Source organism: Notothenia rossii, assembly GCF_949606895.1.
Source record: "Notothenia rossii genome assembly, chromosome: 12".
In the NCBI taxonomy this organism is placed as follows: Eukaryota; Metazoa; Chordata; class Actinopteri; order Perciformes; family Nototheniidae; genus Notothenia; species Notothenia rossii.
The window spans coordinates 4,153,468-4,169,170 of NC_136911.1; the positions used below are offsets into that span (position 1 = coordinate 4,153,468).

A 15,703-nucleotide genomic window follows, 5' to 3' on the forward strand; every position below is an offset into this window, starting at 1 on the left:
ACAGCTGCTCACCATCCAGCGCCTGATGAAAGGCCGTCTGTCTGTCTGTCTGTCAACACGGGACAAAGAGAGGCCGTGCCACATGTGTAATTAGCTTTGCTTTATGAAGATTATAGATCGTCATGAGGAGATGAACGACTCAGTGTAATTTGTTAACCCAGAATAGGAAAGCTGACGGAGAGAAACCACAGAATGTAGGATAGCAGCCATCCCTAAAAGGATTAGATGCAAAACATATTTAATTTCAAACAAAAATATTCTTTCAGTCATTCATTGCAAAATGTTTGATTGTTTTGTACATGATTATTTGAAGGCTGCATACATTTGGCGAGGTTGTAATTGAACAGTCCCTTGAAACTCCTACAGTGTGTGTTCTGCATGTTGTTCATGGCTCCACGGAACAAATCATTCACACCTCAAATCAAAGAGGAAGCACAAAGAGAATTTCATTCTTGTTTCACAAACCCTTCTTTTGAGATATTTACAGACATTGATCACATACGCATTTGCTGAAATAATACATAAACAATCATCTTTGAGAAATGAATTAAAATATAAACAGACATTTTACTTTTCTTCATTAAGGCTTGCACATTAAAACATATTGAAACAAAAAGAAACAGTAATAAAATAGCTTATCAAATGCATAGCATTTTTTTTCTTAGACACACACTGCACTCGTGGTGCAATAAGAACAGAATAAAACACATCTCTACATTTGGGATAAACAAGCATCGTACCAGAACTGGCTGTGTCTTTACTTTTAATTAGCTTTTTCCAAACCCTGCAAAGCAGAAAAGAGAAACATTCACTCAGTGAAAAGCAACTTCTTAATGTAGCATGAAGATGGAATTTCATTGCATAAAAATATTGACTTTTATGGGATGATTTTGTGAGTGCAGAGACAATTATTTCCACATGGTGGATATTTTGTATGCAAAGGAAACTCTTGAAATCATCCAAATGTCAAATTAGGAGCAAAAGCAGAATTCTACAGACTTCAACCTGGGCTACACGATGATGGAAGGTGGGAAATAAAAACTCCTTTAAATCAACAGCCAGCTGCAATTTCCATACAACAATAAGAAAACATGACGTTCTTCCAGACTGAAGTTTCACATCCAACCTCCAATAAAAATTCCCGTCTGGAAGGGAGGGGGTTTCCATTTGAAAAGGCACGAAGCCTTCCAAAGAGAAAAATACTAAACCATTTAGTGACTTATGTTTCAAACTGGTCAAATTATAGAATATTACAGTCTAAACTCATTATGTGGGCATAGATCGATAGCTTCACATCAACATTTTAAATTGAAAGCCTTCCTGTCCTTGTTTAAAGCTGGTATGGTGGGCACATTGTGGTTTTTATTCACTAGTTGTTGAAATGTAATTTGAAAGCGAACATATTCAAGGTGCAACACAACGTGTCCTTTTTGAAAGTCTAACTGATTGAGATGATCACTGTACTGAAGAAAGAAACAGCCATCGGTCTCTTTTCACTTTCCCAGCGGCCGCTCCTCCACCACTTCCTGGACTGGCAGTGTCTCTTCCTGCCAGGTGTTCTGGGAAATGGAGTCTCCTTGTGACCTCAGGCTGCTCTGGAAGAACAGAGCCGTCTCATTGGCCTCTTCCTGGACGGGGCTCCCGAAGGAATTGCCCTGCTCGTCGCTGCCCAGAGATGTCTGGCTGACATACACCACGATGACCTCCCCGCTGAAGTTCATCACCTGACCGCTGGAGATGAAGGTGGTGTTGTTGTTCCCAGACACCTGACCTGTAGGGAAGATGTGGGAGGGAGGGAGAAATATTAGAGATTGTGAGAAGTAGAAAATAGACCTAAACGAGAGGTAAAAGAGTGAAAACACTTTTGATGGAAATTAGAAATAATCACTGTGCCATCACCCATTGGTTTAGAGACTATTGTTTTGTAACCTAGACTTTGTCATTTTGTATTTAAGCAGACTTGAAAAAAGGGATTGAGAGTACAAACATGTCAGGAAAATGTGTACTGGTAATTTTTTCATAGACTTCTATAAAATCAACAACTTGAAACAATGCAGGTTTAGAGCATTATCGCACTTTTCAGATCAGGAGCTATTCTTTCTGCCATGCACACTTTCAAAGGAAAAGCAGTAGGCTAGTATATATATATATATATATATATATATATATATAGGCTGGTGTCTGGGTTTCATGAAAAATAAACATTTCCCAATCTCACTGATATAGAAAATGACGACTGTGGTGACATCTTATGGGGAAATGTGTGGAAGTGTACCATATATATATGGTACAGTTGTGCAAGACACTGCTTTCCAGTACACACACACACACACACACACACACACACACACACACACACACACACACACACACACACACACACACACACACACACACACACACACACACACACACACACACACACACACACACACACACACACACACACACACACACACACACACACACACACACACACACACACACACACACACACACACACACACACACACACACACACACACACACACACAGAGAGCTTCCCCTATTCACGTTGTCTGTCAAGAAGGGACTCCATCTTGGCTAACCTTAGATGACAAATGGACAGTGGGTGTAATGACCATGCAGGAGGACCACAGCTACTCAAACCGCCATATCACATTTTTTCGGCCTTATTTGAGTCCAGCACTTTTTAGCGTGAGAAATCCAAGACCTCTGAAAACAAGTCATTTGTCAAGGGTTTCTGGTTTTACAGACATGGCTGAATAAATTCAAAAATGTGCTGTTCAACTCTGTCCAACCCTTATTTCTGTCCAAAACTGTAGCGGATTTCTCCAGAAATAACTTTCCATGATTTATCTCCACTTTAAGTCTACAATGTGATACTTGCCACACAATTATTGTACAAACTTGATATTCTGATGTCCTTGTACTGTGCAAAAAACTGATTCAAGCCAAACCAGGTGAATTAGGAAATACATGTCTGTATTGTTTTGTAAGCCATCTTTCACCACCTTAAGCCTCTGGTTCCCTATTTGATCAGCCTCCTGTCTGAGTTTACAAGCCGACCCTCTGTGACTCACACCTCATGCTTTGTGCACACACACACACACTTACGAACAAGCACAATCACAGTTAATGTAAGCAAACAGCCTTTGGTAGACACACCTAAACACACCATAAAGCACATATAGGCCTTTAAAGTGGCAAAGACAGACATAAACAAACACACACTCGGAAAGTGTGTCTCTCTCCGTGTTCCCAATCTGACAGCCTTTCCTGAAATACCAGTCTGAGAGGTCTAGCTTGAAAATATGTTTCACCACAACTTGGAAAACAAAGCTCTAAAGAATCTGCTTGGGTTCTTCTGTTTATGCTTTCTTAATAGCAAGCTGATTTTTCTGGATACCCAAGAAATGTAACAATACAGTCTTCTAAGGACTAGAGTTGAACCCCCCTCTTGTTCAAACTTAACCACAATTGTGTACAGGTCTTCCCAAAATCTCGACCACTTTGCATGGACAGCTGCCAGTGCTCAACTGGATGCTAAATGCTCAACCAGTAAAATATATATCTGGGTCATTACTACTACTGAGGTGTCCTTCAACAATGACCCCTAAGTCCCAAACATGCAAGACAAATAGGAATAGTCCGGTAAAAGTCCATTTAATTACCAGGTATTACTGCATGATGGGAAATGGTGTTGATGTCAGGCCAGCTGGAGTGTAATTAAAGGATGTAGTCATCAGTGAGAGTAAAAAAAAACTCTTCAAATGTTTGTGTGTGTTTTGTTGAGTGGGCAGGGCTATAAAAGTATTACTCAAGCTTCGCACATCTTGCTTCAATTAAAGCTGCGGTCACTTTGCGCAACCCAATGGAACTCTGGGTAAACAGGAGCTTTGTAGATGGTATAGTTCGCACTGACTGACACACACACACATATGCACACACACACACTCACACAAACACACACTCACACAGTGCGGTTCTGGTGGTTCACTAGCTCATCAAACACTCACATATCTTATTCCTGCTTCATGTGTGGTCCCCCCGACTGTCAAAACTGGCTTTAATAAAACATATTTCTTGGAAACAATCACATAAACGTCTCGTCTTATGAAACCAATCCTCTGTATTAGCTGCGTTCAGCTTGGTCACCTAATAATACCCGATCGGTTCTGATAATACTGCTTTTGTACTAACCATAACCCCTCAGTGTTGGAGCCACAATCCGTTTCCCGGAGATGTTTCTCCTTGGCAGTGTCTAAAGGTTTCTGTGAGAACAATACAAGCTCAACAATGGGTCTGTAAAACTTTCCATTTAAACCAACATGAAATTCACTTTGTTGTTTTTGGTCAGTCGTCCCACCCTCTCTGCGGACAGAGAGCGCTGCTATGAAGTCAATTAAATCCCGAATGGGTATGATCCTGTGGCAAGACAGTGGTGAGTGCCTGCATCAACAAGAACAACGTTGCTTAAATAATGAGGTGGAAGAAATACCCAGGATATATGGAGCTCCTTAGGGTCTTTGTGTCCCCCAAAAAAGAGTTTGTTTGACTTCTAGGGGATAAACACACAGTTGTATAACAGCCCATTGGCGCCATGAGTAAAAAGGAGGGAGGTTCCATAAAACAGGAACAAACTAAAACATTTGGTGATGATCATAAGTGAAAATAATGACTGATGACTTAATCTCCATTATGAAACTGACTTTCGAAGTCAAGCTTCTTCAATAATAAAGTCAGACTATCTTTTGAATGTAGAAAAGAAAGTACACCAATAAATGTGACTTTTTGACTACAATACAATATTAAGTTCAAGCATGCTTTATTAAAATAGCAATAGATAGCAAGACTAGTATTATTTAAGGTTAAAGAGTGATCATTATTTTATTATACATTATAGATAATTATCTCATAGTGTTTCACCTTTAGTATTTTTATTTTAGTAGTTCCTATTCGTTTTTCAGTTTCCGTCAGAAAAGGGTTTCTAGAGTCCTTTCTGATGCAGGAGGAGACTAACCCTCTGAGCTTTCACACTCACACCCACCTGAGGTAGGAGTTGGGTCAGCCAGTTGACTGTGGAGGCTCTCAGGTGAGCACTCCAGCTCCGACCCCCCCGAGGAGAGCTTGTTTCCCCTGCTGACCCCCCACTGCTCCGGGCTGGAGGTCTCAGGGTCCAGGTAGAGATCTCCAACAGAGGAGGAAGTCAGCAATGGGCTGACCGAAGTGTCTGTTAAACTGGAGTCTGTACTTTTCAGTCTGTATAAGTCCTCCTGTTTGACCAGCAATCTGTCAGTGAGGTGAGGTTTAAACTCTGGCCTCACCTGAGCCTGAGACAACGGCAGGCAGAGCTCAAGTGTGGAGGAAGGGACATCGGAGGAGGTGCGGAGGGGTGGAGCAGAAAGAGAGACAAGAGGTGCAACACCAGGGGACAAAGCCATCTTTTCTTGATTTGAATCCCCACTTTTCTCCTCTCTCCCGCTCTCCCAGTCTCCGTCCAGCCCTCCACAGGAGCAGGTTCCTGGGGTCCCGGGGTTCACCGCCTGACTGCAGTCCTCGTTCTCCCCGACTTCCAGTGGCTCGCTGACGGGAATGACACACACACACAAGCCTGCCAGGAGAGGAGACGCAACCACGATGCCCTCATCTTCTGACACCTCCTCGGGCTCTCCAGACCCTTTGCTCTGATCCTCCATCACCGTCTTCTCCTTGGACCCTTTTTCCTCCGTCATTTCCCCCGTGAAGGGCAGGGAGACCTTGACCTCTGGGACAGAGGTGGGGAAGGTGCACTGGAGGTCATTGGCGGGGCTGTGGGGCGCTTGGCAGACGAGTTTAGTCATCTCACATGGAGTAGATTTGTGGCCTACTCCTGCTACACTGTGGTAAAGAGGGGCCAAGGTCTCCTAGAACAACAGAAACAAACAAAGGTAAACAAATGCTTTTCTGTGCATAAACAGTGAAACATATGTGATTGTCCAAACCCTACACCGTTAAGGAATAGACACAAGATATGTATTTGATCCAAATTGTCTCATTTGATCATATATTTAATTCATAATCTAATAAGTAGGTGGGATCGCTTTCAAAAACTTTCCATTTCCATCGTCTTTTAAACTGAAATCCAACTTTACCTGTTGAATCCTAGTCCTCTTCAGATTCTGGACACATGATCGCAGGTTTACTAAAAAGAAAAAGAAACAGAATAATGTCAATTGAAATAGAACTGAAATAAATAAAACATGTTCAGAGAAGAACTGTATAATGAATGGCTGTGGCGTACCTGAGAGTAACTTCAGTTTGTCCTTGTAGCAGAAGAGCAGCAGGACGAGGAGACACAGCACCGTGATGACTGACAGAACAGAAACGATAACCCAGGAGGGGGCTGCACCAGAAAAAAGAGGAGGGCAGAGCTTGTCTTTACACTATACATTTACTGTCAATCATACATAGAGAAGACCTGAGAAAAAAAATCTATTTTCTAAATCTGCTATGAAACAGCTTTCCTACAGTTATGAACTTGACAGTAGTGTAACTTAACCCTCTACCACACAGTATAATGTACCTTATATTAAGTGTTAATGGAGAGATTAAAACTCACCTGAAAGAAAATATAACTGCTTTTAATTTTATAATATTGGGTAGTGGTGCAGTTCAGCCTCTTGTGGCCAAAATAAGTATTACAACGAGAATCACAATGAACACAAAAAATGAAGGAGCTTAGAAATAGTTCATAATTTGCCCCTCTGGCTTCAGTAAGTAAATTAAACAAAAACAAATACAATAATCAAGACATTTGTTCTGCCTTTAATTGTCTCTGCATGTTGACAGTCAGCAGTGAATGCGTCCATGTCTTACCAGAGACAGGGTGTCCACACACTGCATCTGCCTGGGCGCTGCCGGGCTGCATCTCACTCCTGCCCTCCGCATTACAACTGGAAGAGAAATCACAAAAAGAGAGTTACAACTTGACCTACACTTGTTCTATTCTATTCCCTCTACATTTTACACGCCAACCTGCCAGCCTTTACGGTGGTATCTGCAATGACGTAGGAGAGAAAGAGAAACAGATGGAGAGAATAACAAAATCTTCTCTCTATCCTTCGTCATCATCATCATTAAGAATCCGGCTGGCACTGGAGGCTGGTGGTTGGTCAGGGGTTTCAGGGGAAGTGGTGTGAGTGTTACTCATAACAGCTGGTTTCTGGTGAGACGGAAAACAGCCACCTAATTGCCTTCTCCCTTCAAAACCCTAAAGTATTTGAGACTAAAAAAGTGCCCAGCACCTCAAGGAAGTCCTTCAAGACGGTTGGAAAGCAACATTTGGGGTTGATTTGAAGAATCTAAAATATATCTTATTCTGGATTTTTTACCACCTTTTTTGTTTACTCGATAATTCCATATGTGTTCTTTTATAGATTTGATGTATTCAGTATCGATCTACAATGTAGAAAATATTTCAAATAAATCAAAACCTTTGAATGAGAAGGTGTGTCCAAACTTTTGACTGGTACTGTATACACTTACCTAGTCCATTGTTTGCATTGTTCGGCACTGTTCTCAGCAGAGAAGAAGCCTTTCTGACACGGAACACACGTCTTCATTTCATCAGAAGACTCTGGAGATAATGACAGACGCTTCAGTAAATGGCTAAGTGACATTGCTGTAATTGTTTGAGGTGCGTGTTGTGTCCGTGTGTCTCACCGGGGTCCACCTCCAGTCCATACCCAGCGCCACAGGTGGGTATCTTCTCACAGAACTCGCAGTTGATGGGACTGCACTGGAGGCCGGAGCGGCAGCTGCACGGCTCTTCCGCCATCGAGTTCTCAAGCCGCTTCTTGAAACCCTTATCTGGTGTTCAAAAGAAGAGCGTGTTTCAGTACAAAGATATGTCTAAATCTCTACTAATGAAACAAATCTTAACGAGACCTAATGAAAGGTGTTGCAATAGCATCTTAGTAATGATGCATTGTTGCACTGGTCACATAGTATTTATATTACAGTTTGCACAATCATCATCAGTTTGGTATATACAGTACAGTGATCCATCTTTTTAGATTATTCCAGTAGACACAAAACTCCCTCCCAAAAGACAACAGAAGCCCCCGGACAAAAAACAATTAAATAAAAAAGAATATGTTTGACAAAAATAATCAAATCTTTGAGACTGCAGGTACTGACGTTCGTCGCAGATCTTCTGCTGGAGACAGTGGTTCTCATCGGTCCATCCGGGCTGGTATTCACCGCTGTTACATTTTCTACACATAGTGCCCTCGGATTCTGTGCAGTCGGAATACACATGGAAGCCTAAAAAAAAGTGAGCAAGAGAGAGACAGAGGGAGTAAGAACACGGATGGAGTTAACAAACCGTACATAACCACTATGGAAGGAGGAAACCTAGTCCTTTTCCTTTTCTTAAATAACTTGGTATATCTCTAGTGGGTCAAATGTCAACATAAATGGAGAGTGTGTGTGTGTGTGTCAAAACATGTGCACGTCTGAGATATTTTAAGCCGATATGTTCCGTTTTTAAACATCCTTCCTCTTTTGATCCAGGACATTTGTGAATGGAAATCTATTTGTATCTCATGCTTCTTCCATTGAGTAAACAATATGTGCAATGTACTACCCTTTCTTCCTCACTTTAATAATAATAATAATACATGACATTTATATAGCGCTTTTCCTGGTGCTCAAAGCGCTGACCCATACGTGAGTGTGTGTGTGTGTGTGTGTGTGTGTGTGTGTGTGTGTGTGTATGTGTGTGTGTGTCTGTCTGTCTGTGTGTCTGTGTGCAATGTACTACCCTTTCTTCCTCACTTTAATAATAATAATAATACATGACATTTATATAGCGCTTTTCCTGGTGCTTAAAGCGCTGACCCATTCGTGTGTGTGTGTGTGTGTGTGTGTGTGTGTGTGTGTGTGACTGTGTGTGTGACTGTGTGTGTGACTGTGTGTGTGACTGTGTGTGTGTGTGTGTGTGTGTGTGTGTGTGTGTGTGTGTGTGTGTCTGTGTGTGTGTGTGTGTGTGTGTGTGTGTGTCTGCGTGTGTGTGTCTGCGCGTGTGTGTGTGTGTGTGTGTGTGTGTGTGTGTGTGTGTGTATCTGTGTTTGTATCTCTGTGTGTGTGTGTGTGTGTGTGTCTGTGTGTGTGTGTGTGTGTGTGTGTGTGTGTGTCATTACCTGGTTGACACTTCTTGCAGCATCTGGAGGAGCCTTTTAAATAATATCTTTCCTCTTCACACTGGTTGATAGATTTTGACGCCCCATTCTAAAAAGATATCAAGACATAGAGTTAGTTTTGTCATCATGTAAAGTAAACAAACAAACATTAATTTCCCTTTAAGACACCATTCCTCTTCAGTTCATCTTTCAAATCCACACTTGATATTTTGAGATGGCGGTGAGTAATGAGAGGAAGAGGATGGTTAAAACATTTCCAAGATGTGCCCGGGAATTCTTTCCACCCTCTCAGAAGCACCTGACCACAGCATGCACACCCTCCATCAGCCCTGACTCCAGAAAGGCCACAGAAGAAGAACCAAATGCAACTTAATGCATCAACTCAAGTTGAGTTAATAAACCCTTGGCTGCATCCCGATCATCAATCAACATGTTTTTGGCACGCTTGGTAAGATTACCCACATGAAATAAGTGTTGAGAATATAAACAAAACTTGAGGCAGCTGTTAATGGTGGGTTCATTTTATTTTAACCTGTTAAAATGCTAAATCTCGTGCTGTAATTCAACAGTAAGATACAGCATGGAGTCCTTGCTGCATTGGAGATTAAAGTGAACATGTGTCCATTATTTAATTATAACTCTAGTACAGAAGCCACAAAGGTAAGCAATGCACACACACACACACACACACACACACACACACACACACACACACACACACACACACACACACACACACACACACACACACACACACACACACACACACACACACACACACACACACACACACACACACACACACACACACACACACACACACACACACACACACACACACACACACACACACACACACACACACACACACACACACAACTCCTATACCACACTGCTGAATTACAGAATCTGGCTGTTATGACAGAAGCTATGCCAAAGCCACAGTGTCTTTATATAAATGTAGAAAAACACGACCTATAGGCCTGACTGCATCCTTTGACATCGGGCTAACCTCAGGCTTTCTCTCAATCAGCAATCCTGAGATCTTTTCCCATGAAATTAAACATTAATTCAGTTATTTATACTAATTAATACTGTGAAGGAAATACTACTGCAGAAGTGTAGATGAGAGAATGTGAAAAATCCTCCTGCTCTCTCAAATGAATATATATGGTATGAATATATGTACTGTTTATTTTCAATGTTTCACTTACAGTATGTGCAAAGCCTTGTTTGCATGATACTGTACCAAAAAAAGTAATTGAGATCAATAAAGAATATCTAATCTGACGTGATTCGTTCTAATCTCATTTAAATGTCTAAATCTTCACCAGCCTTAAACTTCAAACATTCCTTTATCTCCGAATTTCAACCTTCCTCAAATATTCACATTGTTTTTTTTTTTATGGAAAATGAATGTGATCTAACTCTAAATGGTCTTTCCTCTTCTTTCCCTTGTTGTTTACACCACACACCTACTGTACATGTTGAACCCTGTTTATTCTCAGTGTCTGTTGGTCAGGCCTCAGGCAGCACAACACGAACACTGGTGAATGTTTAATTACCTCCACTGAGCCTCTCACACATAAAGAGTCTTTAGAATCAGGCGGAGGGATAATGATGCAGCGCTCAGAGATTGGACCGCAGCCCTAACGAGGAACATGTGCTGCAGCAGACACAAGTGACACGAGGAGGGAAGGTTCCCATGGAGAGAGGCTCATGTCGGTGCAGGAGGATAGGTGGATTAGATAGAAAGGCAGAGATGTGGAGACACAAGTGGTGGTCAATCCGTTCAACTGGGCCAGAGTGCACGGGAAGCCAAAGGAATGCTGGGAATTGTATTTCTGTGACCGCCACATCTAAACATTTGGTCCCAGTTATGCGTTTCGACTCACTAAATATATATATGTGCGAGGAAAAGAGCTGATCCACCCTATATGATTGTAGGTTATCATGACGGTCAAGATAGAACAACCTCAAAGCTAACTTTATCTGCCATATGGATTCAAATGTGCACTTCTGTTTAAATGTGAGTCTAACAGAGAAGGACAAGAGGAGGGGAATTGGATGGATATAGAGGACATTAAATGGAGAAAAGGGCTATGTCCTGTTGCTTCCCTGATTCTTAGTAAAGCCCTTTTTTAAAACTCTTGTCCTAGCTGTGTTGCTGATGTCCTGATTATCCCTCAGCAGTGTTGTGATCCCCTCACACATTCCTTTGCTGTCAGAGCTCCAGAGAATTTGCATAACGGTTGTTGGTCCGGAGCCAAGAGAAGCACAGCGTGACTCTACCCAGTATCACCTTTTTCCACGATAAGGTGCTGTAAAAGCTCCATACAGATCTTTGAACAGCGTTTGCACATGTGAATCATTCTTTAAAAAGGCATTTCAACAATCCCTTTGAAATGCCACCTGCAGTCATTTATGATATTTTACAATCTCCCAAGATAAACTCTCAAAACTTTAACAATACTGGTTGAGGATTTTGAAAAGGTGTGAATCATTTCACTCTGCATTGCCTTATCTTAAAAACGGTTTGCGATTTTCAGACTTCTGAAGCGTTCGGTCAGATGTCAGAGATAATATTACAAAAACAAATCCATTCCAGTTTCTCAAAGCCCGAGTTAACGTTCTAAATGTGTTGTTTTGTCAGTGAAAAACCCAAAGATATTCACTTTCTAAGATTTTAAGATAACAAACAGCAGGATGTTTCCATATCTGAGGGGCAAAAAACACAATGTAGTTTAAAAATTTGCACGGAAAATTACTTAATATTTATCGAAAGATTGGCTTATCACAAAAGAAAAAGTGGGAAATCACCAGACACATGGACACTTCTAATTTCTCCTCCTGTCTCTGCACAAAGCTCTTTTTTCAAACAACACAGTATGATTTATCTATGCATTAAATATCTGTAAAGTTAAATCAAGTTGGGATCTGAAGGCCTGATATTTCTAAAGCCGAGGTAGACTGGTCACTGATGTAGAGTAATGTGATGGAGCTATGAAGTTAGATCCCATCATTAAGAGAATAATTAACATGCAGACGTGCTGCTGTTGGATGACTGCATCTGAGAAAGATGGTCAGAGTGGCTAAACAAGCCAGCTAATAAAAAGCAAAGGAGCCATGTCCGCAGGCGAGTACATTAATCCACCAAAACTCTGTTTATTCAGGATGTGTTGACTTTTTAAAATCTCAACATCTTGAAGTCATTTTATGTTGCTCAATGTCACACAGACAGTTAGAAATGCACTTGGAAAGAAAAGGATGGAGTGGTTGAAAACCAAGAATATGAAGGGGAATTCTTAGGGGATACTGTGAGTCAGTAATGGCAAGAACAAACCAAAGCCAAGGGTTTGCAGTGTCACCTTAAAACGTAGATGAAAAATACGTCTCAGTCCTTTTAGGCACTGACTATTTTTCCTGGCATTGCCGATACTTAACAAAACGAGACTTGCATTTGACCGTGAAAAACCTCCATTTTCTGTGCCATATATACCTCTTTAGATCTCAGCATGAATAATATGCAATGCCCTCCCTGGGTATTATCTATTGCACAACTTTTTAGTGAAGCAGAGAAGGGAAAAAAAGGAAGAAAGACAGTCTGTTCCAGTCAAAGTCATAACGATGCTTGCTTACGGTAACATAGGCAAACAGCAGTTCTCACTGGTGCCCAGCAGTCCCACCACTGCAACCACATCTCATAAACTGCTCCACCTGGACGGAGTTAGCTCCTCGGACTAAACAACATGGACAACAACGTGCCCTGGGACATTCACTTTCCTCTCATTTAAACTGTGGATCAGCTGAGACTTTTTGTAGCTCTCATAATACTAAGGTATTGTCAACAAAAAAAGGATCAAGTAAGTGCCTCGAACCTTGCAATGGTATTTGCCAATGACAGTGAAATAGTTGCGCTAATCAGGGGATCTAGGGGAATAAAAACCTAGGATAATTGTATCTTTATTTGTAGTGACTTCCTTTCTGAACCCTTGTTGGCCTCTGCTTCTCACTTTGGAAGAGCTATTACGGCTCCTGGTGAGTGGTGAGCCATTTGGCCCGTGCCAGTCCCCTCAGGACGCGGGAGAGAATGCTTGGTAAAGGGATAACAGCATCCAGTTGCCAGCGGTGTTTTTGTGGTCAGAACAGGGGAGTAGGACTCCACCAAAACAAAACTGTTTCCAGTCAGTGTCCGTGCGTAAAAGCCAACCCCCATTCCTCTCTTTCTTCCTCTGACCAGCTCATACCAATCATCTGATGTGATGACACATTATGGTTTACTCTAACATACCCTATTTTCCATCTATTCGCGAAAATAAACATTATGATGATCAGTTTTAAACATGACAGCTCCAAAAAGTATGAATAGGAGAACAGCAGTTGCAGCAAAGTAGTTATCAACGTGTGAATATTAAATGCAGTTCAAGGTTCTTTATTTAGTCATAAATAAAGATAAAGTTATCTGAAAAAGAACTTCTTTGTATTAGCAAAGTGTGTTTTTACCTGTGCGTAAAAGGTGACCAGGACACATGTTATCCAGCCTCGGAGTATCAATAAGTTAAATCTCATCTCTGCTGGTTAGTGAAGACAACTTCTGACGGCAACTTGTTCTTTCTCAGGCAAAATGACGACTCGTAACACGACGATCCGATTCTCCTTCAGATTCCCTCACAGTAAATCACTTATTGAGTGCGTAAATGTGGCGGGGGCTCCACACCGTCTCACAGGGCATTCTTGCGCCTTCATTCCCTTCTAGGCAGCTGCAGTTCCCACCTTACTTCTCCTCTCATCTTCCTTCTGCTTTCACCCACGCTTTGTGGAGTGAGCTGCAAGCAACAGCTTGTAAAAACTGACTGAGGGAACTCCTCCCACGATGTCATATGTGAAGAAAAAAAGAAAAAGATTACACCCCCCCCTCCCTCCCTCCCTCCCTGGCTCTCAACACTTATCTCTACCTCTGAATGAATGAGTGTGTTTGTGACAGTTTGAGTTCATTGTCGTCAGTGATGTAAGAGCATCATGGAACCTTTATACACCTAATGTTCAAACAACCTGCACAACCTATGCTGATTTGACATGTGCAGAGGTGGGAGAAGTACTCAGATCTTGTACTCAAGTAAAAGTAGAAATACCAGAGTGTAGGAATATTATGTTACAAGAAAAAGTCCTGTAATCAAAATGTTACTCAAGTAAAAGTACAACAGTATCGGCATCGAAATATACTTAAAGTACCAAAGTACTAATTTTGCAGATTGGTCCAGTTCAGAATAATATATCTGATGTTTTCATTATAATTATTGATGCTGAACAAAGCTGGTAAAAGTGCAGCTAGTTTTAATTATAAAGTAGCAAAATATAGAAAGTAAAGTGTCTCAAAATGGTACTCAAGTAGTCATTGAGTAAATGTACTTCGTACTCTACACCACTGGACATGCGGCACTTTCCATATTTGCTCAACAATGTACCTTATGACCTCACTTCATCGACTAATTCAGATGACACAAACTGGAGGGAAGGCATGTAGTCATTTGTATTGATCTCACATCATTTGCCATTCGTCACGGGAGGCATTAGCATCAGCAGTTCCTGGAGTGTCTGTCCTGCAATGGAACAACCCTGATCAGTTTTAAAGAAGCCATTATTTAAAAGCTTTCTGCCTCCAGGAAACAGCTGGTTGTTCTTTTGCTCCCAGGGAAGATGAGAAAACACACAGAATTTGCATAGGAGATTAGACCAAGCCCACCTTGGCAAGTCAATAGAGGGAAGGTTATGGCAGAGTGGAGAATACATGTTCTTTTCAAAGTGACAGTTATGCAAATACCTCGAATGTGGGAAAGGGTTGGTCAGCACGTTAGGAGAAAAGAGGTAAACAAGGTATAAAAACAGATGCAAGGACATCTTCATTACTTGAAAAGAGTTATAGAAGTGGACCTAAAAAAGAAAAGGGGGACGAGCAAGAAAGAACTTTGAAAAAAGGAAATATTAAGCGGGTTTTAGGCTGAACCACTGGAGCTAATGGGCTTCATCCTCCCCCTCTTCCTGTAAAAACATGCTGAGAGAAGCTGTTTCGTGGTGGAGCCTCTGCAGCTCGCACAGTAGCAATTAAGAGCCAGGCATCCAAAGTCAGGCCCTACCAACAAAACCGAACAGAAAACACAGAGAAGTCACTGTTAGGCTCCACTTCAAACATAGAATGCAGCTTGTTTTATGTATACAAAAAACGTATGCATGCTGCTTTACAAGCATCACACTTCAAATGACCTGAGTCAGTATGGATTGTGTTGCTAAGCATCACTTACAGCAAGTCAAAGTTCACGAAGGAGGCCTGCTCCAGACGGCTCATATACACACAAATGCACAAAAACACACGCCATGGTTTCCATTAAAAGTAACAAACACTCGTTTCAGAGAAGAAAGCAGCCGCAGCCTGTTTTGGTGCCATGATCTTTGGAGGAAGCTTCAAGAGGTTCAGCATGGGCTCCCTGAAAAGCACAAAAGGCAGGAAAACATGCTTATTG

General features: G+C 41.5%; 1 protein-coding gene across 2 annotated transcripts; it reads right to left on the reverse strand.

Annotated features, from left to right (window-relative positions):
• Nucleotides 1-426: 426 nt before the first annotated feature.
• On the reverse strand, nt 427-14,059 carry tnfrsf11a (tumor necrosis factor receptor superfamily, member 11a, NFKB activator). Of its 2 annotated transcripts, XM_079661586.1 has the most exons (11): nt 13,689-14,059; nt 9,186-9,273; nt 8,182-8,307; nt 7,705-7,851; nt 7,528-7,618; nt 6,859-6,935; nt 6,284-6,385; nt 6,135-6,184; nt 5,051-5,906; nt 4,204-4,274; nt 1,648-1,771 (listed from the first exon to the last, which is right to left on the reverse strand). In XM_079661586.1, exons 1-10 carry the CDS (start codon nt 13,752-13,754, stop codon nt 4,213-4,215), a joined length of 1,665 nt encoding a protein of 554 aa, XP_079517712.1. In that variant the 5' UTR covers nt 13,755-14,059; the 3' UTR covers nt 1,648-1,771; nt 4,204-4,212. The 2 variants fall into 2 exon arrangements, with proteins under 2 accessions (XP_079517711.1, XP_079517712.1); XM_079661585.1 differs by lacking the exon at nt 4,204-4,274 and having other exon boundaries at nt 427-1,771.
• Between the last annotated feature and the right edge of the window lie 1,644 nt (nt 14,060-15,703).

Coding starts and splice junctions, on each gene's coding strand:
- tnfrsf11a (XM_079661585.1), bottom strand. CDS start 13,754: ATGAGATTTAACTTATTGATACTCCGAGGCTGGATAACATGTGTCCTG. Junction 9,274..13,688: donor TGGTCACCTTTTACGCACAG/GTAAAAACACAC, acceptor ATATCTTTTTAG/AATGGGGCGTCAAAATCTAT. Junction 1,772..5,050: donor TGACCCAACTCCTACCTCAG/GTGGGTGTGAGT, acceptor TCTTCCCTACAG/GTCAGGTGTCTGGGAACAAC.